This window comes from Columba livia, chromosome 7 (assembly GCF_036013475.1).
Source record: "Columba livia isolate bColLiv1 breed racing homer chromosome 7, bColLiv1.pat.W.v2, whole genome shotgun sequence".
Taxonomy (NCBI): domain Eukaryota; kingdom Metazoa; phylum Chordata; class Aves; order Columbiformes; family Columbidae; genus Columba; species Columba livia.
The window spans coordinates 31,070,771-31,094,977 of NC_088608.1; the positions used below are offsets into that span (position 1 = coordinate 31,070,771).

Sequence of the window (24,207 nt, forward strand, 5' to 3'; positions counted from 1 at the left end):
ATTGCATAGAAATGCTTTATTATATTTATTTGAACAAAGTAAGCAAAATAAGGCATTCTCGGTTAGATGTAAACATAGAGGTCAGTGGCACATCCCCCCTACAGCGAGTGGCTGCTGCACAAGTAAGCAGGTGAATGCTAACGGCTGCAGAAGTTTTAAGTTCTGCCTTGACACAGTGATATTTGTTAAGAGGAAATACAAATTCAAAGTTACATTAACATTTAATTTTTCTTTTTGTTAAGAACATGGCTTCTCTGAAGGGATTTGATTTGCAAAAGCAAGAGTTTGATTCAATATGTCACCAAGTCTGAAAGACTGAGCTACCCATAATGTTCCAGACACAAAATTGCCTTTCATTACTAGAACTTCTGGAACTCAGAGAATTACTCTCTGTTGTCCAAAGATATTTAAATTGAAAGTAAATATTAGAGATCCTGCATATGAGCACATTGTTGTTATTAACATTTTTGTTTTTAAATAGTGTCACTTTGTCACTTCCTTGAAATAATATAATATACCACATTTTACTTACTTTCTGCCATCTGATTTTATGCCATATATTAATATAACAGGATTCCAGAAGTCTCTCCAAAGTAGTGAGCATCCACCCTAGTTGTCACTGACAATATCTCTAGCAATAAGTTCTTTCATTATTTCATTGGTACCACCATAGATTGGCTGAACTCGGGCATCCACAAAAGCTCTGAGGGGGAAAAAAAAAAAAAAAAGAGATTAAAAACAGTTCCTCAGAATGGACATAAAATCAAAAGAAAAAGATACCAAGTTCCCTCTTCAAAGTTCCCTTCTTTCCAAGTATGCTGTTCCCATTTCTAAAGAGGTTCATATTTTCAAAGAGGTTTCAACTACCTAAAAAAATATTTCACCTTTCCAAGGTATTATGCCAAATCAGGCATTTGGTCAGTTATCTCTTCCCTGTTTATTTGTTTACATTGTAAAGTCTCCACTACCCTCCCTAATTAAACAAAAATAAAATAAAGCTCTATAAAACCAGACTCCTGTCATTCCCTCCCCCCCCAAATTCTTGTTTTCCTCCTGTCCTCACATCACCTGAGCATTAACTCACCCTCAGGAGACCAAAGCCCCCACTCACCCGCATCCTGCAGAACAGCACACCCGCATGAACTGCAAGACCCAGGTGCCTCACTGTTCTGAAAAAAATCCAGCTCCTGCAGAGCCAAACTGATAATTATCACGGCAATTTGCTCATTAGCGCCTGGCCTGTCTGATCCTGTCAAGAGGACTGCTAACAGTGCTGTCAGTTCTCTCTGAGGTGGGACTCCAGCACCTTGGGAAGACAAGGAAAGTGCCAACAGGTTTCACATCAGCTGGCTGCGGGCTTCTGCTGACACCAGCTCCACTCGGGCCAGCAACCAAACCATTTCCATCCCCGTGCTGGAACTGGCCCCAGCGCACGCACAGCTGGGTGACAGCACACAGGACACCGACAGTGTGCTTTTTTCCATCTTAATTCTGCTTCATATACAGCCCAGGAGCAACGCGGCATTCTCTGAAAACACGCACGGTGCTGAAACACAGGGGTAATAAAACCCTGTATGGACAACAAATGCATGTGCAGATAAGCAGGAGCTCGAGGACACCCTGAACAGGGTTTGCTGGCCTTCCTATTCACTAAGATAGGGTGCAGAACACTCCCAAATTACACTCATTAAAAACATGCAGGAAAAAGTTATTTTGAAGCAACATTTCATCATCTAAATGAAATTTAAAAAAATCTAAGTCTACTCAGTCAAAAAAAAAAAAAGTTGGTTATTTGCTTATGACAACTGCACAGCAGTCCTGTTTTTGCTATTTCTACTATTGGATTACACCTTTTTAAAAAAAATAAATAAAATAAAAACAGCACCAAAACTCTCCTTGGAGTGGCAAAAGGCACGTACACAACAAAGGAAGCACATCTTCACAGATAATACACAAGGAAATACATAAAAGAACTCCACAAATGTCCAAAATTCATAAAGTAATCAAAAAATTGGAACGGTAAATTCCTCTTTCTACATATCACCGTCTTAGCTTTTTCATTTAAAAAGATGTAAAAAACCTGAATGTAGCCAGTCATGCTCCTGATTAGGCAATTTGCTATTTTGTGGTATTGCACAAGATTCAGGCTGACCAACAGGTTTTCTTTCCTTCATATGTATGCATTTCATTTTAAATAAAACATAAACTACCTCCCCTGTTTTTTATTTTTACATTGCTTCTCTGGTTTTTCAATTAACATTTTATTCTATAAAAACAACTTCTATTTTGTGAAAAATACATAATAATTGCTCAACAGCTCATGAATTATTTGCAGAACCAAAACAAAGCCTTCCTGCAGACATCTGTACAGTGGATTGCCTTTCAATAAACATGATGGCAAAAGGAACAGTGAATCAGTACTAACACAAAACAACTGACAATACACGTAAAGGAAGTACCTCAATTTACTTTGCTGGTAATCTTTCATCATTCGAGTTTGAAATGTTACACTTACTTTGCAATTGGATACTCCCACATGTACCCCCATCCTCCGTGCAGTTGCACACACTGAGTAGCTATGCTGTTTTGGAGATCAGAAGACCTTAAATGGTCAAAAAGAAATTTGTTTTTTAGAAGGATGTTATGCTGTGAAACGTTACTAGAAATACAGGTAAGTTAGCAAGACAAAAATATAACCACACTTTTAACTCTATATTACTCATCTTAAGTGATGGCCCTTAAAACACTTTATCTTATACGGGACTTTTTTTCTTCCTGCATGACTGGTAAGAAATTAATACATTCAATTGAACAGTATTTAAGATTTGTTCTCCTTATGGCAGAGCTTTCAGAGAAGGAATTCTTGAAAACAGACAAGCTTGTTTACTCTTCCCACAGGCCAAGAGATTTCTTTTGTAAGTAGGCTGATATAGTCTCTCTTCTTATCAAATCCCTCAGCTGCATCATAAAAAATTAACAGCATCACAGGCTCACCCCCACTAGCAACACACCAGGATCTCTCTCAATAAAACCATCACCCGGGGATACTTTAGTTCCCTCAATAGATTTTATAGTTTTCTATTCTAAAAAACACTGTAAGTGTTAAACAGAATTGTCTATTGCAAAATATTCAATTATTTCACGGTTTTAAAAATATTTAAAGGCATTTTGTTTTGTGAACCTTTCCTCTAGAACGTGACAGGTAACATGCCATTTACATTGATGTCCTCTATCTCAGCTTCTGGAAAGCTAAATACTTTATGCTATTTCAAACACTTGATGAAAATTAGATGAAAGAACCCATAGGATTTTAACTGCACTGGAAGTTCCAGCTAAAGCTGAAAGGCATGAAAACCACCTTCTAAACATACAACTTTCGGAGTGGCACCAGAAGAAAATGATGATTCAAGTCAATTGCTTCTCCCAGAATAACTTAGAGTCATTTTCCCCAAACCACCCCCTGCCCTGGCTAGTTAAATCCTTACAGTTTATTACAGCAACTGTAAATCTGCAATGGTGAGTTACCACAACTGTCTTATTTTCAAATTAATTTAGCTACCTAATACAACCTGTCACCACAACAATAAGACCTCCAGACCTTTCATCAGATATCAGAAAAGATGCACAAACCAAGTTTTAAAAAAAATGAACTGGAGGTTGTCTCCTGAAACACTAGAGAATAAAACAACTCTACATTCAAGCATTTTCTAGACCACCTAAGATCTGGAAGGGAGCCACAAGGACGCTATTTAGGGAAAGGGGAAATCCACAACAAAGCATGGCACCAACATCTGGGAGGGCGGGAGAGTTTCAAATGCTTTGCTTTGGGAAATTTGTTGAGGAAGTCAGTCTGTATCTGAGCTGGCACTGCTTGTTTCCTCCTCCTCAAAACTGAATGCCTGTGCTTATGTACCTGGTACTTCTAGGTAATCAGTGCCAGGAGCAGCACTCAATCAAAACCCTTCCTTTCACTGTAAATATTCTCCGTGGATTCCCTTAGTACTCTCTGCTCATTTCCTCTGTACTTATTTTTACAAGTCTAGAATATGTAAACATGTGCATCTTCCATAAAATTAGTTCTTAATGTCTGTTGTGCTCCTTCTCCCCTCTTTGCAAGCAAAATAAAACTGTACAAATTCATGTGCCAGTATCTCAGACGCTTCTACCACTCATCCAGCTTTCTCTGCTTAAACCTAAGTTAACAGATAACACCACCAAGTATGGGGAGAGGGAGGAGAAATTCTGGCCAATAAGGGAAAGAACTGCTTAGTCTCAGATACAGCAACAGCTGTAGCAAACCATTTCTTCCCAAACGTCAAAAACTGGGTGGGCCGAACAGCTATTGCTAAATAACAAACTGAAAAGTATCATAGGAGCTTCAAATAAACCTCTGCTTTACAAAAACGCCAAACACCCCCACATTAAAAAAAAAAAACCACACCACACCACGCAAAAAACAACAACAAACAAAACACCCCCCCCAACACACGACAATTTGCAACAGTATTTTTTTGTTAATATCAATGAAATACTCATTTTTACTTGAAGGTAAAGCTGAGTCCTGATCTTACTATTAACGGAAGCCTGTTTTAAAAGCGTGCTGTTACTCTGAAATCGATCTCTTAAACTGACACTGGTTTTCAATGTAGCTAAGACTTTTGTTCACTACATGATTAATTTTAAAGCTAATTGTCTCTTGTTAGAAGCTGACAATGTAATTATTAATCAGATAGTACTTTTATCTTTTCATTAGATCTGAGCAGTTCGGTGTTTTTATCATACAAGCAAAATGTCCAAACTTCAGCCACATACCAGTACTTTGCCATGGAAGCTGTGGGGGAGTCCAGACGTTTATCTGCATGCAGCTGCAAACAGTTGTCCATGAAAGCTCGGCCCACGCAAATCTGGGTTTTCATTTCTGCCAGCTTGTGCTGTACAGTCTTTATTTTGCAAGTGAATGGAGGAGGCAGAGGAAAGAAAGATCAGAAGTAGTACAGTTTTTAAGTGATATCTGAAGCAGAAAACGGAGCATTTTCTGCAGTGCTTTCTGTTAGAAATCCATTTCAAACAACTTTGGCTCTATACATTGGAAGGCAACTTGCTTTCCATATAATTATGTCTTTACCACTCTTATTATAAAAATTTACTGCCATTTACTTCTCAGCCCAACTCAAAACATGACCTTAGGAGAAAAACCCCAAGAGCCTGAAAACACAAATTCCTAGAGAGCACAAGGTGCTCTGCCACCTCCGCTCCCCCTTGTGGGGAAACGTCCTTGTACTCTGCAGAGCCACCGATTTCCCCAGTTACTAATAACATTTCCTCATCTATTGGATGCATTTTTCTATGTATTCCGTTCTTCAGAGTTTAACTCATAAGCAAAGAGACACAAGCAAAACCAAAGGAAACTTCAGACTAAAATGTAGCTATCAGAAAGTTTTCAAACACTGACTTCTGTCAAATTGGAGAAGTTTCTAGATCAAAGAGGTAAAAATCCATCACTAAGGTTATATAAATCCAGACCAGGCAAGCATTTGATTGTCTTCTTGTAATTTGGGTAGGAAGGGGACAAAAATACCACCCAGTAACAATTTTTTTTCCTGATCTCATAGTTCTAAGATTGTATATAAAAATTCTTGCTTCTCTTGACAATAAATATAATTGACCAGTCTACTATTATTACAAATAAAATATTTTATTTCAAACACTGTACTGTGGCTTGGCTAAATTAATTAGGCAAGGCAGAACTCTAATTAGAAAGGATTTTTGATTATATGCATACTATAGTCATCAGCAACAAAAAGGAAACTGGAAAGGTATGCAGGAAATGATTATTTTGGCAAAAATATACATTTCAAGTTTATTGTCCACCTGGTGCTTGGCACTGCGTTAGACTAAAAAAAGATTATTGTGGTGGTCTCTGCAGCGTCAACTTCAACAATTAGGAAGTATCGCTTACCTACTTGAAAAAAGGTAAAATATATTTCTTTTGTTAAAGCTTCACACTGCACATACTAAACTATCCGGAATTATGGATTTCTGAATGTTAACTTTAAAACCACATGAAGATCATAATTTCCTGAAAGATACCTAACATTTCAGCCTCGAAAGAGCCCAATTCTGCTGCTGTTCACAACAACTAAAGATCTGATTTTGGTAAAGGAAGTTTCAAGACTTTGAAGTGGATGAGGCTTTTTTAATTGTTTCAAGAGTATATAGAAAAAAAGGCAGCCAACATTCTCTAACCCACGTGACTCAGCTCTGTTCTATAAACCAAACATTAAGGAGCTTGGTTGGTGTGCTTCAGCCATAACAGCTAATGTGGTTTTCAGGGCAACTGTAACATCGCAATACTGTGCAAAGCAACATCTGTTTTATGACCGCAACTAAGGAGCGTAGGCATGAACGGTTCAAAACACAATTAACTATCACTGTCAGGAGTGCAGTGTGCTCTCAGAGGATGACCCAACAGTTTTATACGCAGTCACTGAAATAGCCAGCTAGCTGCTAGCTGAAGAATGTCGTGACGATACCCACAAAGCTGAATACAAACTCCTCTGTGGATATTCAGGCAGGCAGGTCACTGCTTGGGAGCCTGCACCAGCATTACAGTTCATTTTTCTGCAATGCATTATATGCAGAGGAATGCAGCATCCACACATGTACCAAGTTTTACTGCAGTCTGTAGGATTCCATGCAGATACAGAAATACATGCAGGTGTAACAGGCCCTGGGACCAGGACCTCTGCCAGGAAAACGCAAGCCTAAGAGCAACAAGAGATTTTTTTTCTTCATCAACAGGAAAAGTTTCTGCCTGCACATTTGACTTCCAAAAGCAGCACTGCTGGGAGGCATCTAACTGAATTGTAAAATACATAAAATACATACATTAAGGCTTTTGTGGTGTTTTTATTTTCTTTCAAAAATGAACAATGGGCATGGCAGCAAACAACAGCTGCAGTCCAAGGGTGAAACCTGAAAACAGCCCAGCGATTTTCATTTGCTCACTATTCTGCATACACAGATGTAAAACAGATACACACTGGAATCTGTATACAAGTCTCTCAGTTCAAACTCACCTGCAAGTGTGCAATTGTCTTTCCAAAAGCTTTTCTTTGTCTCACATAATTCCTTGTTTCTTCAAACATGAATTCACAGCCAGCAAGAGCCATATCAGCAATTAGTAGTCTTTCCTTTTGAAACACAAATTACGGAATCCAGTTGAATGAATCCTACATTTCTCAGTATCAGATGCACAATTAGGAAACAGATGTTCAGTGATGTTCATTAAGGCAGGGGGGCAGAAATCACAGTAAGTATCAAACCAGACACACTGCATTACTGAAATTAATGAGTGGGACAAATGTCTTACTGCCTGAAGCTCACTTTAAAGTCTTTTTGAGGGTAATGTCCTATCAAAACAATGATCCAAAAATAGCTACAAATCAACCACAGGACTCTTACTGACTGAAAAATTCACATCAAATTCCATTTCAATTACTGTTTTTCACTGCTCAGTTTAAACAACAACTGCATTTAACAATTTCAAGAGAACACCTCTAGAAAAACAAAACCTAAAAAAAAAAAAAAATAACCTGGCTGTTTTTTTCCTTCCTCATAACATGCTGAAAAACAAACTAAGAACAGAACAACTACTTGTAGTACCATAAAAATCTGATGCATCACATTGAACCTGTTCATGAGTGCATTTATTTCTTTAAAGCAGCGAAATACTTTCTTTGATCCGGTTTCATGTTTACTTACAGTATAAAATTAATTAAACATGATCTTTACCAGATGAGGCAAACACAAAGTCATAGATTTGACAAAGCACAGTCACATTTTGAACAACCACATTGCCTCTCTGTCCTTGCAAATAATTCCAAAACTTTGCAAACTAAGTCATAAACTATTATTTCCACTAGCAAGGTATTTCAGTAACTACACAATTTATTTGCTGTATGGACAGAGTTCCTTGCATCCTTAATATGCTTCTATGGGTAGAAGAGCTAGAAGAACAGCACTTGCTTGTTCCTTTAAAGAGAATGCCCAATGCAGAGACCTCCAAGCTATATTTAATTTACTAAGCAAAGTGGTTTCATGCTAGAAGTATACAGGAAAACTGTGGCATGTTCTTTTAAAAACATTACCCTAAGCTCAGGTTCTTCAACAGCTGGACTGTTGACTGAGAGATCTATTACCAGCTCTCAGCTGGTGAAGTATCAACATTTTTACCAATGCCCCCCCCAAAAAATTCCCACTTTCAGCACGAGAAACTGTACTTCAGTTAAAAAGTAGCAGTGCTAACAAAATACTGCTTACAGGTATCCCAACTGTGAGCCCAAGGTGGCTCCTCATGATACGTAGTCTTCAAGACTAAGGCAGATTCTTGCAATGACAAAAGTTGTCTCTCTATTCTTCCTACAGACAGCAAATACTGACATTCCTCTTACCTGAGGGAGCTCTGCCATCAGATAATAGAAGCCTTTGTTCTCTTTTCCAAGCAAGGCACTGGCTGGCAACCGCACATCTTCGAAAAACAGCTCTGCTGTGTCCTAAGAGGATTTTAAATGCAACAGTTTATAGCCTGACATCCTCACCTCTTCATTTCACTTCTTTTGCCCCATTTGATCTTGCTATTGTACACTTTAACTTGAAATCATAGAATTATTTAGGTTGGAAGGGTTCTCCAGAGGTCAACTAGTTTATCTCCTACTCAAATCAGCTCCAGCAAATCAAGTGGCTGAGTATCTTGTCCAGTTATGCTTTCCAATGATGAAGGCCCCACAACCTCTCCAGGTCCCCGTTCCAGTATCCGATCACTTTTGTGGTTATTTTTCTTTTTTTCTTAATATCTACTTAAAGTTTTTCTTAATGTCCGTCTCCACTCTCCCTTTCACCGTGCTCCTCTAAGAAGAATCTGTCTCTACCATGTCTACAGCCATCCATTAGTAGCTAAAGATGCCAATAAGATCCTGTCCCTTCCTCCAAGTCTATTATGTGTCAGGGGTTGTATGAACTCACTTGAGCTTTCAGACCAATTTTTTGCAGCTTGCGTCCTTTGATGAAACCTTTTGTTCCATTTTCCACCAAAAAAAGGCTGATCCCATGAGCAGGAGATCGGGCCTCCCGGTTTGTAATTGCAACCACGATCACTACATCACTCATCCAACCATTAGTGATGAATACCTGTAAAAAAAAATGCAAACTGGAATAAAGCACCAAGCTAGGTGGATGGAATTTAGAAGAGATCAACAAGCAGCAGAAGGAAGAATTGCATTGACACTTTCACAGGTGAACTGAAAGGCATGGTTTTAGCATCCAGAATTTGAAACTTCGAGTTAAGAATTTTGAAGCAAGGCACACTGAAGCAGGAATTAGTTTGAGAAGAACCGTGTGGGTCAGAAGTGTCAAAGAATGTATGTATCTGTTTCTTTTGTCTGTCCCATGATAAAGAAGGAATATAGATATTAATAGTGTAGCACTCTTTTCTAGAAATTAAATTAGCAGGATATAACATGCAAAGCCATCAACGGCTTCTTGTCACAACTGATTACTGTAATTCTGTGGAATGACTCATGAGCTTGCCAAAATGATCCATCTGAACTCCAGCAAAAGAAATGAACTGTCTGTCCTGCTTGGCTGCAATTGCGCAGCTTTAGCAAGTATCCTTTTGAACACCTGTACATACACATTTGCTTGCACACATCCTCACCACTTGAAGTTCTGCTAAGGCAGAAGTCTCTATCAGTACCATGTTACCATAAGAGTACTAAAGTGGGTGAGCAAGAAGACTAAAACATTTCACAGCTTCAAGAAAACCCCTGTTGAACCCGTGCTTTCCTTTTAACATTATCTCTAGCTTCTTGTCTTTTTTTTCACAACAATGAAAGATGAGGTCAATGCTGGCAGCTTTGCAACAGCTTGACAACACACTCAAAGCTTGTGACACTCATGTTTTTTTCCTCCTAACATGACCAGCAGGCTCCTGAATAAAGATTCCACAGCTTGCATTGGGGCAACAAAAGTTTTTACTCAGGCCCCAAAAGATTTCACAGTGGTTGTATATGTATTTTGTTGTTCAACATCAGCACTAAAAACCAGCCCTGGTCCTGCTGATACTATGCAGGACTTCCCCCCAACCCCCACACTTTTCTTGCCAGTTTAAGAGATAATATGCCTCTTGATAGGGTTATTTAAAAGCTATGAAAAAGAACCCACTCAAGCCCCTCCATACACTGGTCTGTAAATTGCCAGAAACAGAAATATCTGAGCTCCTACAAAAAAAGTTACTGGGAAAAAGAGACAACAACAACAAGCAAGCAAACAACAAACACAAAAAGAAACAAACAAACAAAACAACTAACCAAACAAAACCCAAAACCAACATAAGCCACAAAAATACAGAAGGGAAAGGACTGGGGGGAGATACCAACAGTGGTGTACATCCTTCACTGTCTAAATGCATTCATTTCCCAAATCCTGTGAGTGGTATGTATTATGTCTGTTCACTTACCTTACTCCCATTAAGAATCCAGTCACTTCCATCCTTTTTTGCATATGTTCGTATTCCTTGCAAGTCACTAAAACAAAATTCAAAAGGTTCTTCAAGAAACCATTCCAGAAGCTGCAAATTATATCTTGAATTCTAGCCAGTATAAAATAGATTTTATATCGTTCAGGCACAGGCTCAGTGAAAACACATGCAAGGATAGTGAAACATGGCAAAATAGATTAGAATATAACACAGTAACCACAAGTACACTGTGGGAATGGATGAAAAATCTATGCAATTGTACAAGAGCAAGAGGTCCCATTTTCATGTATGTGCTTGTGGAAGGTGGTATAATACAAGCACTGACACCAAAAGGTCAGCATCCCCTTACACCACTATGTCTTAGATGACAAATGCTGGACAAAACCACACCCTCTAAGCAAGGTCAATCCTGAAGAGGAGGTTCTGCAAAAAGCAGCTGGCAACATCTACCATTTGTAGAAGCATGACACCAACAGGCTTTGCTCTTCACCTGTCCCTCTGTTTTGGAAACTGGCCACATCAGCTGTGCCTACTCCTGCTGTTGGCCCTTCAGTAATGATGGGCAAGGAGGGACATTTCTCTGCTTGAAAGGATTCAAATGAAAGAAAATAAGGTGTTGTGTTCCACAACAAAAGCTAACAGTAAAGTCAAGCCCTCTGTATGGAGGTGTGTAATTTTCTCTTCACTGTTTCATATGTTCACATGACAAGTAAGCTAGTGACTATAACTCTGGACTATAAAAGAAAATACAAAGCATATTTGCCCACATTAGGACAACAGTGAAATGGACTCTGAACAAGTATCTTGAACTGACAAAGCTGTAATAAAGTAATCTATAAAAACAGTTGGTTTTGAGGTACTGCTTAATCTAGGGTACTGTCGAGTCACTAAGATAACCACATAACCAGCAAGGTCAGGAATTTGTTCACTGAGAACGTTGTGTGCTGTCTACTGATTTAAGACCATTGTTTCAACGTTTAGCTTACCTGCCAGCCCCGGGTTCCGTCATGGCAATAGCTCCAATACACTTGCCTGCAACCATTTGAGGGATAAAGCGTTTAATCTGTTCTTCGGAGCCATAGTTTGCAATGTAGGGCATAACTATATCTGAATGAAGGCTGAATCCTGGGCCAGTACAGTTAACATACATCCTTGGGGAGAGGGGAGGGGGGGAAGAAAAAAGCTCAGAGGTACTACAAAGATTTAAACACTGAAATTTACACAGTTACAACAGAAGCAACTAAGAAGAATGCCCTGTCACACAAGTCTCAGACATAATCTGAGCTTGTGGCACTTGTACTGTTATTTATAGGATGTACTTTTGCAGCCAAATGAGTGTATAATGTACCAGACTAACTAAAATGCTTCCCCCAGCCACAGAGTCCTAACAGTGGAGCACAATGACATTTGTTACTTAAACAATCACCGAGAATACTTAAAATAGGAGGGATTTACAGATGTCTAAACTATCGTTTCCATGAGAAAGATAACATCATTTTCTGTAAACAAATATATTCCACGATGAGGACCTCTTAGGGAAAAAGTCTCTTGATAGTATCACTTTAATTCTTCCTGAAACGTCTAGTACTTACTGCTCCTCCCAGACCACAGCTGAAGAAAGAATATCTCCTCCGATGCCTCCATGTTTTTCAGCAATAGCAACACCCAGCAAACCGTGCTGTCCAGCCTTTTCCCAGAGCTCCCTGCTCACCTGCCCATCCTTCTCCCATCTGCAAAATGAACACAAGAACAGTCACACAATAAATACCCCACATGCTACTGTTTATTTGTCATGGCTGCTGCTTTATGCTAGAGCACCTGCAGCAAGGTTTCACTGCACAGGAAGAAGCTTTCAGCCTCGGATGATGTGTAGGGTAACAGAGATAATTGTATTTCCCAGCTAAGAAGCGGTGGCTTAATAATAGGTTTTCTATTCTTCAAGTCCACAGATGCTACTGGCATTACAGGGACACCAACTGTGCAACAGGTTTAAACTCCTGCTTCTAATATACAACCTGACATCTCTTTAAGCCTTGTTATGGAAGGCAGTGCTGCCTATTGGTCTGAGTACCAGACTGGGATTTAGGAGATTTAGCCACAACCATCTGGATAATTACAAGCAGGTCTTTATCTCCCTGACATGCCATTTTCTCCATGTACAAAATGGGCATAATGCATCAGTATCTTTTGTGAAAGATTTCAACTCTACCTATGAGAACTGCTTTATAAGAACCAAGCATTAACACATTAGTAACATTTATATAAAAATGGGTCCCTACGAACTTATTACAAGGCAGTACCATATATTTGTGAAGTACTGCTTTAAGGTGGTTTCAAATTTGTAAATAGATGGTTGAGGATTATCTGCTGACAGTTTGCAGACTTTAACACCACAGGAATCACTTATTCTTGGAAATATAGTGCCTCTTTATGGAGTCTGCCAGTTCAATAGAAAATTGGATGACCATTAATGGCGCAACCCAGGTTTTCTTTTAATGTATCTTTTTTTTTTAACCACAATTTAAAAATTATATGGTAGACAGATTATATCAGAAAGACTCCTCTGACACAGATGTGTGCAGTAGAGCTATACCATAGCACTTTATCCAGTTAATCAAGTATCTTATTCTACATATTTAAGCTCATTCCCAGGGCTTTCACTCCTACACTGGAAATCTTAAAACAAATCTCTTTTGTGACCATCTTTGCTTCTCCCCGCCACTTTCTGGGCCATTCCTGCCTCTGCTTCACCAACTGCCAAAGCTTCTCCTCCTCACGATAATCCACAACTGCATTTGCTGATGCCACACGTGTCCCTGGACATCAGCCCAGCCTATTAATCCACTGTGGCCGAAGCTTCCTTGTTTACTTGAAAGGTATGAGAACAGAATGGTTCATAGGTCCCCAAAGTGATGCAAGAATACAAGTCCAACTTGTTTCGGCCTCTCTAGCCAATCGTTGTGTCAGCAAGCTCACAAACTGGATCTTCAGTAACCTCAAGCAGAATCAGTACCTGTTCACAAACAGCACAAGTCATTCTAACAAAAGATGAGGGAAAATATCTGTTTCTGTGGACAGAACATGACTGTACAGCAGAAAAGCATACTACTTTGAGGTCATGGTTTGAGGATGGAAAAAAAACCAGCTGGCAATGACCCTGATGTAAGTTGTTTCCACTGCCTTCCACTGTTCATTTCTGCCTCAGAGGTACAACATCCCACTCACTCAATTGTGCCATCTCAACTGTTTGTGGATACACACTGGGAGCTGCATCAGGAAACTCATCTAGCAGCGTGATTTAAGAATAAGCCCTTTACTACCCCCCAGTGTTTTCACAGGGATGTTCTTCAAGTAAAGTAAAAACTGCTAAAAACACTACTGCAGCTTAATGCTTTCTGTTCAAAAACACATTCTAGGTTCATTTATTTTCTTTCCCCAAGTATAAAGTGATTGGATATCGCTAAAACAAGGGCAAAAAACATCCTCCAGCTTTAACTCAATAGAAACAAGTCTGCTCTGTGCAGAAGACCACACATATTTCCACGGAAGCAAAAAAGACATTTTGTGCAAGTTTCTTGGTAATCCGTAAACCAGCATAACATACTATGTGTAGTACGTTTACAAAATCCGCTGCAACGTAACCTAGACACAATGTCAAAGCTTTTTGGACGACAGCAGTGTGATAGCATGGCAACAGGTTTGTCTCCCTAACTCCACCCCCAGGACGCTGGTGTCAGAGTTAATATGTACAAGCAGGGGATACTTTCACTGCAGCTCTGTAAACTGCATTTCTCTGCCCCTAGACCTGAGGAGGCCAGACTGCCAACACTGAAGCTCAAACAACGCAGTGAATTTTTATTATGGGTGATTTTTTCTTTTTCTCACATATGACTTCCATAGTCAGATTTGTTTTAATTAAGTACACTTGGAATAGAAAATTCGTAAATGAAAACACATACCCTGTTTATCCTGTCATATTACGAGTAATGCCCCCAAAAACACTTTTGGGGAAAAAGTGCATATTATTTGGCAAAGCAGAATGTTAAGAGTTAACTTACTCTGCATGAAAAGGCAGCACTTCTTCCTGAAAGAACTTCCTGGCACTCTCCCTGAAAATATCGTGGTCTGACGAGAAGATCCTCCGAGTGCCTATATCAATCAGACTTTTAGCAGAAGATGGTTCCAGGCGCTTTGTGCCATGCTGTTCTGCTTGCTGAGCACTAAAACGGACAAGTGAAAGCATCCATTAGGACACAGCACCCCCATTTGTATAATTCATTTTAAAATAAAGGAAACACATTGTGAAACATAGTTCACATCCCAAATCTAGCACACTGCTAGGTCCAAAGGACACACATACCAAATATAAACACCCAACATACACTGTACTTCACTGGACTGTGAAAGCAGGTAAAGCAAGACTGGTTTGCCCCAACACTTCAAATAACTTAAAAACAATACTAATACATTCATAGGTGAGAGGATAAAGTTTTGGTTCATTAGACATGCTAAAAATCATAATTGTCTTCTCCTCCCACCACGCAACCTCCAATATGCAATTCAGCTCAATTGAAACTGCAGAGGTAACTTTTTGAACAAGTAAATTTTTTTGGTGGGTTTTGTTCTTTCTATACCTGCTCCCAGAAGCCCCAATATTGCAAATCCACGACACTGAAAATCCACACACTCAAAAGTGAGAACAACATAGATTTGCGTGCTCTGAAGGCTGCATTATACTCTGCAGTATTGTGTATATCTGCATAGTTCTAAACTTGAAAATCATACTTTCTAATTCATTCTTTCAGTATTTTTGTTGTACAGGAAGGATAATCCTCCCAAACGCTGATAAAAATATACGTAAAAATAAAATGCTTCTTTAACAAAAAACAAACAAACAAACAAAAAGCAACCCAACCTGAAACAGTGGTAAATGTGAGTAGTTGAAACCACACAGGAAGTGTAATTACAAAATAACAAGGAAGGCTTTAAAGCTTTTGTAGGGATTCAGAATGTCAAGGACGACACGCTACTTTAGGGATGAAATGAAAATTCACTTCTTATGTTTATTTCTTAGATTTGCTTACATTCTTACATTACAAACTCCCCTAACCATTGGGGTTCTTTGACTTGCTTTTGGTTTATTGCCACAAAATATGAGAAATTTTAAATAGAGGACAGGCGGTTGTTGTTCCTTTCTCAAACTGTTTAGTTCACCTCTCCTCAGTTTTCCCAGCACGGCAATTCTGCAGAGTCCCACAGAGCTTACCTGAGCCTACGCTTATTTACCTCGTTACTGAGACAGAGGTCTTTATTTATTGCCGCACAAAATTACACTCTTCTTGGTGCAAAGGATTAAACGCCCCTGAAACACAAACTCTATTTAATCTTAGTAATGTTTGGAAGAAATGGGCTACTGTAACTTACTTGTTCCATATTTTGTACCCTCAAACACAGACTTTTCCCGCTAGGCACACACTGACTCTCTCAAAAGCTTCAGCACGTTTTTAAAGCTGTTTAAGATGACTTTTTGGATTTATTTAAGACCACCCTTTCGTTTAATTGCAACTCCCAGCCCATCTAGCGCTCAAGGCATGGCCGAGCTACTCCTTCACGCCAACCACGGCCCCGCGAGACACAGCTCGCAGGCCAGAGACGCGTGAGCGCGACCCTGCGTGTCTTCCCCTCGAGAACGGCCTCGCCGAGCCCCAGCGCCCGCGGTGACCGCGCTGCCCAGCACCTGCTGCCCCCGCGGGACGCGGCGTCCCCGGGCGCCGCCGGGAAGTGGAGCAAAGGTCGGGCCCGTCACGGGGACGCGCGGGGGCTCCCAGACCCGCCAGGCGCGGGGGACTCGAGGGCTCCCAAACCTGCCGGGCACGGGGCGCCACCCAGACCCCAGATGCTCCCCGCTGTGGGCACCCAGGTGCGCATATATGCACCCAGGTACCCCCCGCCTCGCCCTGCCCGGCGCACACCCGCCTCCCCACCCGCGCCTCAGTCACCCCAGCTCCGGCGGTGCCCAGCAGCGCCGGCCCTGCGCGCCGCTAACCTGGCCGGGGCAGAGAAGGACCGCGAGCCGGCGGCGCACACCAAGCCCCGCAGGCGGAGTAAGCGCGCCGCCATCTTGTGCCGCAGCGGGACAGGGTGGAGTGGGGCGGGGCGGCCCTGGTGTCACAACCCCCGGAGGACATGGGGATCCTCGCCCCCTTGTGGAGCCGCGTTGTAAGGCCAGTGGGTTGGTCACGTTATTATTAATTTGTTATTATTGTTTTCTTTCCGGGTCGTGGTAGCTTCTGGCTTCCGTCAGCGTTGCTCTTCTCCTCACTCTGTGTGGTGAGAGGATTTCTGCTGACCAAGGTCTCTCGCAACACGCACCGCTGCTCCCACCTTCCTGCAGTTGTAAATCCCGTCTAGTACATCCGGTCTTACGACAGGGTTATGATGGAATATCTGTATTACTATTATTTTTCTAATGCACTTTTGAAATCACGCCACAGAGGGGAGCGGGAACAAAGGGGGCTCGAGCACACCCATAACGAAGGGAATTGCGCGTTCGGGGCTCCCGCCTTTGCCGTCGTTCCCTCCAGGGGCGACACCGGCGGGGGTGCCCCAGGGACAAGGCTGTCACCCATCCCCAGCCCGGCTTTTGGGGGGCCTGATGTCCCCAGCCCTAGCGAGGGACCGAGCTGGGAACGTGAGTTCCCTTCCCCGTCCCTCGGGGTCCACGTTCAGGGTCCATTTTGCGGGCAGGACGGGCGGTCTCTGACTCCCGGTGTCCTGCTCCCCGGGTGAAACCCACCACACGCACACACACAACCTCCTGGCGCCGGTCGGTTTTAATTTGCCGAACCTGCACACCAAAATCTTTTACGGCTCTTCCACTGAGAAGGCAGCTTCTATCTGCTTCCCGTGCCAACAAAACCCTGAGGTGGAAACTGACCAGAAAACAGATGTTGCTCGTCGGCATTGAGAGGACGATGGGGTTAAAACGACATACAGTCCCCATCAATGGGATTTTAGGTGCTTTCCTCACTCCCCATGTTGGGGAACCTTCAGGCGTTACCTTCTGGAGTTCATGAGATGGCACAAAAAGTGAGTTTTGAGCCTTGATGTATGCTGAGGAATAAAACAAAAGCTGGAAAGCAAGGTTGTTATGACTCAAAAACACAAAGCAGATTGGCCCAGGAGATATTTTTCAATATCTTGTCATTTTAAAACTAATAATTTACTGGGAGGTGCATTGTGTCCAACAGGTTGAGGGAATTCCCGTGTTTTGGGTGCTTCTGTATATTGATGAATACCTTAAGCTGTTGTGATATTTTTTAAGAGACACAAAGATATCTTTCTTTTGCTCAGTCCCGTTTTCAGCTCTAGTGTTCCTACAGCCTAAGCCAGAAGATGGCACTACACGAATAGCTATTCTTTACATCTACCCGCCTGAAAGGAGTCTTGCCTCTCCAAGGGTGCGTGTGTTCTCAATCTGTCATATTGACGATGCAGAGAGCTGTCTGTCTGTCTGTACTTACAGCCAGAAGCACCCGCATTACAAAACCAGTTGCAGCCTGAAAACTTGTAGTATTTCGTCATTTGGGAGTCTCATCTCGTATTAGACAGGAGGAAACCACACAGGGGCAGTTGAGAGGGAAGAAGTAAAATGGATATAGATGGGAATTACCGAGTTTGGGTGCCTGGAGGTAAGGTTTGGGTCTGCTTATGAGGTCCCATCAGGTAGAGCCTCCTGGGGAGTGCTGTCCTTGGGCTGGCATAGGCTCCAGGGTGAGCCCAGCACCTTGCTCTCAAGTCTGTGGGCAGGCAGGACACTTGCAGGGAGCTTTGCATTCCTGGTGATGCCCTGGTCACCCGATTTACAGTCCTGGCAGCTTTGTTGCAGCAAGAAGATTGGACGGGACCTATCCCATCACCCATGCACAGGGTAAAGGGATAAGGGAGCTGAGAAATGGTAGATCCTGCCCTAAGCCACCAAAAAGCAAACTTCATCCAGGTTTCAAGTATCAGTTCCTGGGATCAGGAAACGCCTCAAACAGCAGCAAATAGGTTGACATTTTCATACCATTTTTGGGGGGTAGAAGAGTGGTTGTAAAAAATTAGATGTGAAACAACTTTTTTTTTTCCCCCACATGCTTGCAGAAAACACAGTAGAAATAGATACTGCAGCAGGGCAGAGAGTGCAAATGTGTTGTTTGCCTCCTTCTAGATGCTGTTTCCAGTTTGCCATTGTGCTTTTTTACAGCAGCCTAATGGGACTTTACTGAGACACAGCATAGCTGGGTTTAAGTGACGTACCCCTTCCTAGCACAATCTGGTCTCTGCACCTCCATTCCTTGTGTGGGTGTAATCACAGGGTGAATCTAATTCTGATTTTCCCTCTCTTCATGGTGATTCTTTCTCTTTGTTATGGTCATCTCCCATACCAGTAAACAGCCTGTCCATCCTGCTGTCCTCTGGTACGGGTAGCTCAGGAGATAGACATGGGTGTAAATTCTCCTGAATTAATAGCTCTCGTGCTCTCATGTTGTATGGTTAGTGAACTTTTTCCTCTGAGATTCCACACTGCTAGAGATCCCTGTGTTATACTGGTAACCACTGTATCCCCCAGTCATACCAAGCACTAGCAATATCCACCCCTCTAGTATTTGAAGTGTTGCCAGTGTCGTGTAAAGACACCAAGTCAGCGAGCTCCCTCACAGTGTGCTACTGCTCTGACCTGAGGACTCTGTGACACTTGGGCTTTGTTACAAATTGGTTTAGTTGAGTAGTACCTTTTGAGTCACCAGTTTATCTGCTTTTTTGTGTGTGTGTGATTTCCATTGTTAATAGGTCATTGTTGGAAAAGACTTGTAATCTCTTCCGTGCCTGCTTTGTTTGGAACAGTGTCTAACATGTTTACTACAGTAAATATAATTTAAAGTATTATCTTCCTGAAAAAAATGCATGTGGCCTTGCAAGATAGAAAGTTAGCAAATAAGGGAGTAGTAGGTTACCTGGAGAAAAAGCGTTCAAGTGAAGCTCTGTGGGTAAGATAGGTCCACCAGGCATGGAGACTGTACAAGCATATTCAACTCAGAAAACCTATATAAAAAGAATTATTTTTTAGATGATAAATTTTTTGCTGTCTTTCACTCCCACTGCAAGTAAAAGGAATTTTAAAGGAACTGAGCAAACAAATCTCATTGCCTGCATTTTTTTTCTGTCAAATAAGTCACCTACAACTTTCCATATGTATTCCTGAGCTGAGACATGATTAGACTTGTTACATCTGCAGCAGCATCTGTTGCTGTGAAAGAGTGTTCTCCTCCAGGGCTAGGTGTGTTGGATTCGGTTTTGATAACATGTAACTTAATGTGGAAAACTATCAGTTAATGTGGCCCTTGGATGCAAATGTCCTAATTTTTCTCGAAGCTTTTCCAGTGCCATTGTCATGTACTTGGCTTTAAAATAACTTTTGCTATCCAGGGTACAAATCTGAAGTGGAAGAACTGCTTGTAGGTATGTTCTTCTTGGCTGATCAGTCATTCAGAAGAGATCCTCTGACAGCTGGTAAACACCATGTACAAGCCCTGAAGGTGACTTCTGACAGATGGCTGTTGATGTATTTGAATAATAGAGACTCCTGTTAAAAAAGTTGCGGTTACCTGTATTGTTCCATCTTACTACATGTGATGGTGATACTGCCTGTAATGCCAAGCTACAGGATCTGGCCAGAAGCTTTGAAAACACAAGGGACAATACTGACCCCTCTCACAAAGCCCTTTATTCCCTTTTTAGCCTTTCAGTCTGTGTTGCAAAGATTGTGTCCAGCTATTCATGTCTGATATGAATAACCTCGAGGTTTGGTTTCTGAGTAGGTTATTTAAAGCCTATGTGCTGTCTTCTTTCAAGAAGAACCCAGGTGCCGATTTAGCACGTCTGCCCATCAGGAGACCTGCGTGTTCTTCATCCAACTTTTTTCTGTTGGCATTATAGCGCAGTGCAAGCTGGAATAAGACACAGAGCTCTCAGTTTACTTCTCCCTTGATACGTGACTCTCCTTAGTGTGCCTTTGCACAGGGTCACACAGTGTTTGCCATGTGGGTGCAAGATGATGTGACAGATGATCAGGCTGCAGCTGATGGCTATGCCTTCAAGTGAGTCTCCTCAGGGCATGGGCCCCTGGCAACCAGCTCTCGTTCCTCCATCCTGGTGGAGCACCACAACTGAGCTCTTGCTCTCTGACCACATGTGGCATAGAGGCACACCACTACCAAGAGAGCCAGCTCCTTCAGCATGTGCCTTGGAGCACCAGAGAGGTGCCACAGCCCTCCAAGACCTGTCTGTGAGGTCCAGCAATACCTGGGCATCAGTGGGGAGAGGGACAGGGGAGTCAGGTGTGTGAGCCTCATTGACTGAGAATGTGACTTGGCAGGCCTGGAAATTACGGTGGCACCTTATCTCTCACCACAAGACAAGATTTTGTTTTTCCCAGGTCTTTTAACGAGAAACTTCAAACTGTCGTGTTTAAAAAAGGTTGCCAATCCAGGATGCTGAAGTCTGTGCTGTCACATCTTGGTTAGTTGGATCACTGTCAGCACTTTCCAGCATGTGGCAGTACTGATTTGAAGCAGGACTGTATGAGTTGCTCAGTAAATTATTTCAAAATAACTTCTACCAAAGCTCAAGAAGAGCAGCTGTTTCAGAGAGCACTCCTGGTGAAGACAGAAGTTACAGCCTGGAGTCCTGGTTTCCTCTGAAGGGATAATTTGTTAAGTCTGGGACCAAAGAAGGAAACTTCAGCTACTTGGGTGTTCATCAGCCTGTGTTCACTTTAGCATATGACACAGGATAAAAGTTCTTAAAGGTGGTTATGAAGAATTAAAAATTTCAGCAAAGCTTGTCTCTTGATCAGAGCTGTTGGCTGCAGACTGTTAAAAATGCACTTAATTTTCAAGTAACATAGATCAGAGCAGCAGGCTGTGAATACAAAAGGCACATAAAGGCATTTGCTGAACACAGCAGACATTAATATACATAAGGTACTGCTGAAGTTTGAAAGTATTGTGTGAAATAGGGCTGTACAAATACAGCATTACCTCCCAGAACAGGCTACTCTCTGTCTGTGTAATCAGTACCGGTTTTGTATAAGGGTGAAAATATCCCTCTATACTTCTTATTATAGCAGAATCAAAATGAGTGACATCCTGTGTGGTGGCAATAAGCACTTCCAATAGTATTTTAAGGTGTCTCTATTCAAGCAATATCAAGGCTTCATTATTGGTTTGGTGTTTAGGAGAAAGTGGCTCCATTTTTCTGGTGTAATAGAGCTTAAATGAAAAAGATAACACTATATCCATCCTCATTAACCCCTCTTTCTTTGATGCTAGGTTTTCCTAATCCTAAATTTGTAGCTTTGTGTAATTTCATTTAACAATCACTGAGGGTTTGGATACAGTAGCTCTAACGAGCTACTCAGGATTTCCTCCATGGGTCTTCAGCTGAAATCCAGCCTAACTCAGCCATTAACCAAAAACATTTACACCAATTCAGTAAGCTGGTGTAATGAAGGAGCTTGAGAGGTCTCAGTTTCAGCTTGTGATGTGAATTCATTCCTATGCTTTGTGCTAGTTGTGTTAGACACAGAGACCAGGAGCCATTGATCAGTCATGGCTGGTCCAGTTTAGCAAGGGGCCAGGAGAGAATTGATCTGTATGTAAAAGAGCAGCACCAAATTTGACAGAAATTGTGTGCTGTATGTTACTACGGAACTGGGCAAATTAATGTAATGGGTTTAATCTGCACTGAGGAAAGAGATTTCTTTAACAGGTGCTTTGCTGCTTTCAAGAATCTGAATTAGCTGAGCACCACCCTTGCACAGGTGCAGACACTGAGTTCAGAGGATGTAGGAGGGTACACTGGGATATCTGCAGCACCGCTGTGGTGATTAGCAGAGTTGCCTTGTGGTTGTAAGGCTGTATTTTGAACTTGTGTAGATGATGGCTTGCCTTCCTTGTGAGCCTTGTTTTACCACCACAGCAGACTTGTCAAGAAGGTACATCAGACCTGCTCTTCTGCAAATGTGTTCTTGCTGTGTGTGGTATTGAAAAGTTACAGTATGTAGCCTATATGGGTTCAACTAATGGCTTTTTTTCTTATTCCATCAGGGATGTGCAAGCAATGCAGTAATAACACCAACCCTTGTTCAGAAGATCAGATATAATCCTGAATGACTAAGGAACAGGCTGGAGGAAACCTGGTAAGTTAAACAAGGGTAGAGGTGTTTTATTTGTTGTCTTCTGAAAACAAACTTAGCTTTTCAGATATACAGGGATGTTACAGATGAGAAACTCTGAATTAAAACCACTTTTTAAACTAATGAGGCAGCTAATAAGCACTGTTATTTGCATGGAAAAAAACAACTTGAAAAATTGCTGTGTTCAGTATAGCATGGAATAAAAAATGCATCTGTTTGTGTCTTGTAAAGAGCCGAAGAAATTGCTTTCCTGAACAAACAGTCTGGAGAGCTGGTGTTTGGAAAGATAAAACAGAAAACTTATTTTGTTTTTGTTTCTCTGAATTGATAGATCTGAGGAGTGTAATAGCCTAAGGAGTGAGCATAAAATGCCCATCCCTCATTCCCACTGGGGTACCAGGTGTACATAGCATGTTAACAAACACAACGTTCATGTTCTTCTTTGAATGAGACCCAGTTTAGGATATGTGTATTTTCTGTAACAAGAGTGCAGGAGGCAATTAATCCCTTTTACTTGGGAGGAGGTGTAGCTTTCTCTTATTTTTGCTGGGGCTTTTGGGATTCAGCAGAGCATGTGTTTGCTTAGCCCTGGGAAAGCGTTTAGTTACTGGGGGCTGGTAGCCCTGAAGGAGGAGATTCCTCTAAGAGAAAATAGACATTTCCTGAGTACCAGGAACTCTGGCAAACAGTCTAGAAACTTCATTTGCTTACTTTGGGAACTGGATGTCTACACTATTCTGCACTTTGATGATGGGGTGGATGGCAACTTTTTTTTTAGTGGCCATTTTTAAGGTCTTTTCCTGTCATAATTTCTTGTAAGGCTTTAAAGCTGACCCACAGGCACTCTGTAGTCCCTCTCCAAGTGTTTAATATGTGGTGTCTCCAGACATGCTAAGCTTCAGGGTGGATGAGGGTTAGTTATGTTGTTATGACTAGCTAATTAGCTAGGTTGTAAGAAACTAAATACCACTATCCATGGTCTAGCTGTGGGCAGAGACCATTGCTGTCATGCTCTTTGCAGTGTATGCAGAGGATGTGAAATGAATGAAACACCTAACAGGGCTTTTTGTGATAATAAAGATTAACTTTTGAGGCTGTGACTGCTGTGTTATACTGGGCTTCATCCAAGCTATACCTGGCTGCCAGGTGTCTTCAGCATTTTCTCTTTCTTTACATTCTGCTGTGAAAAGTTGAGCACGGCTGTGCTGTAGAGATTTTTTTAAACAGAAAGTCATGCAAGTGCACCAGTTCCAGAAAGGGCTTTGGGTTAAATAATACTTTCATTCTGAAAGGAAACTGTTTTTTAAATTGGTCTTACCACAAGGCTCCTTCCCCACAGTGCAAGCATTCTGTGTCTCCCAACTGCAAGTCTACATGAAGTATGAGTGGAGTTTCCAGACCAAAACCCCCAGCTGTGATTGGCTTAAAT

General features: G+C 41.6%; 1 protein-coding gene and 1 long non-coding RNA gene across 2 annotated transcripts in view; one reads left to right on the plus strand and one right to left on the minus strand.

The window, feature by feature from the left end:
• Nucleotide 1: 1 nt before the first annotated feature.
• Nucleotides 2-16,941, minus strand: ACADL (acyl-CoA dehydrogenase long chain). The gene is made up of 11 exons (XM_005501698.4): nucleotides 16,584-16,941; nucleotides 14,596-14,757; nucleotides 12,130-12,267; nucleotides 11,524-11,688; nucleotides 10,517-10,583; nucleotides 9,025-9,189; nucleotides 8,454-8,555; nucleotides 7,080-7,193; nucleotides 4,813-4,940; nucleotides 2,516-2,602; nucleotides 2-703 (listed from the first exon to the last, which is right to left on the minus strand). The coding sequence occupies exons 1-11, from the start codon at nucleotides 16,655-16,657 to the stop codon at nucleotides 610-612; spliced, it is 1,296 nt and encodes a 431-aa protein (XP_005501755.1). The 5' UTR covers nucleotides 16,658-16,941; the 3' UTR covers nucleotides 2-609.
• A 5,499-nt stretch (nucleotides 16,942-22,440) lies between these two features.
• Nucleotides 22,441-24,207, plus strand: part of LOC135579875 (uncharacterized) — a 40,491-nt gene continuing 38,724 nt past the window's right edge. Inside the window, exons 1-2 of the long non-coding RNA XR_010473733.1 lie at nucleotides 22,441-22,577; nucleotides 22,690-22,781. This is a non-coding gene — a long non-coding RNA (uncharacterized LOC135579875). The remainder of the gene's footprint in view (nucleotides 22,578-22,689; nucleotides 22,782-24,207) is intronic.

Bases quoted from the DNA above. Each gene is read 5' to 3' on its own strand.
- ACADL (XM_005501698.4), bottom strand. From the start codon at position 16,657: ATGGCGGCGCGCTTACTCCGCCTGCGGGGCTTGGTGTGCGCCGCCGGC. The intron at 11,689-12,129 runs GTAAGTACTAGA...CCTCTCCCCAAG, and splicing joins GCTGTGGTCTGGGAGGAGCA to GATGTATGTTAACTGTACTG. The intron at 10,584-11,523 runs GTAAGCTAAACG...ATTTTGTTTTAG, and splicing joins ACGGAACCCGGGGCTGGCAG to TGACTTGCAAGGAATACGAA.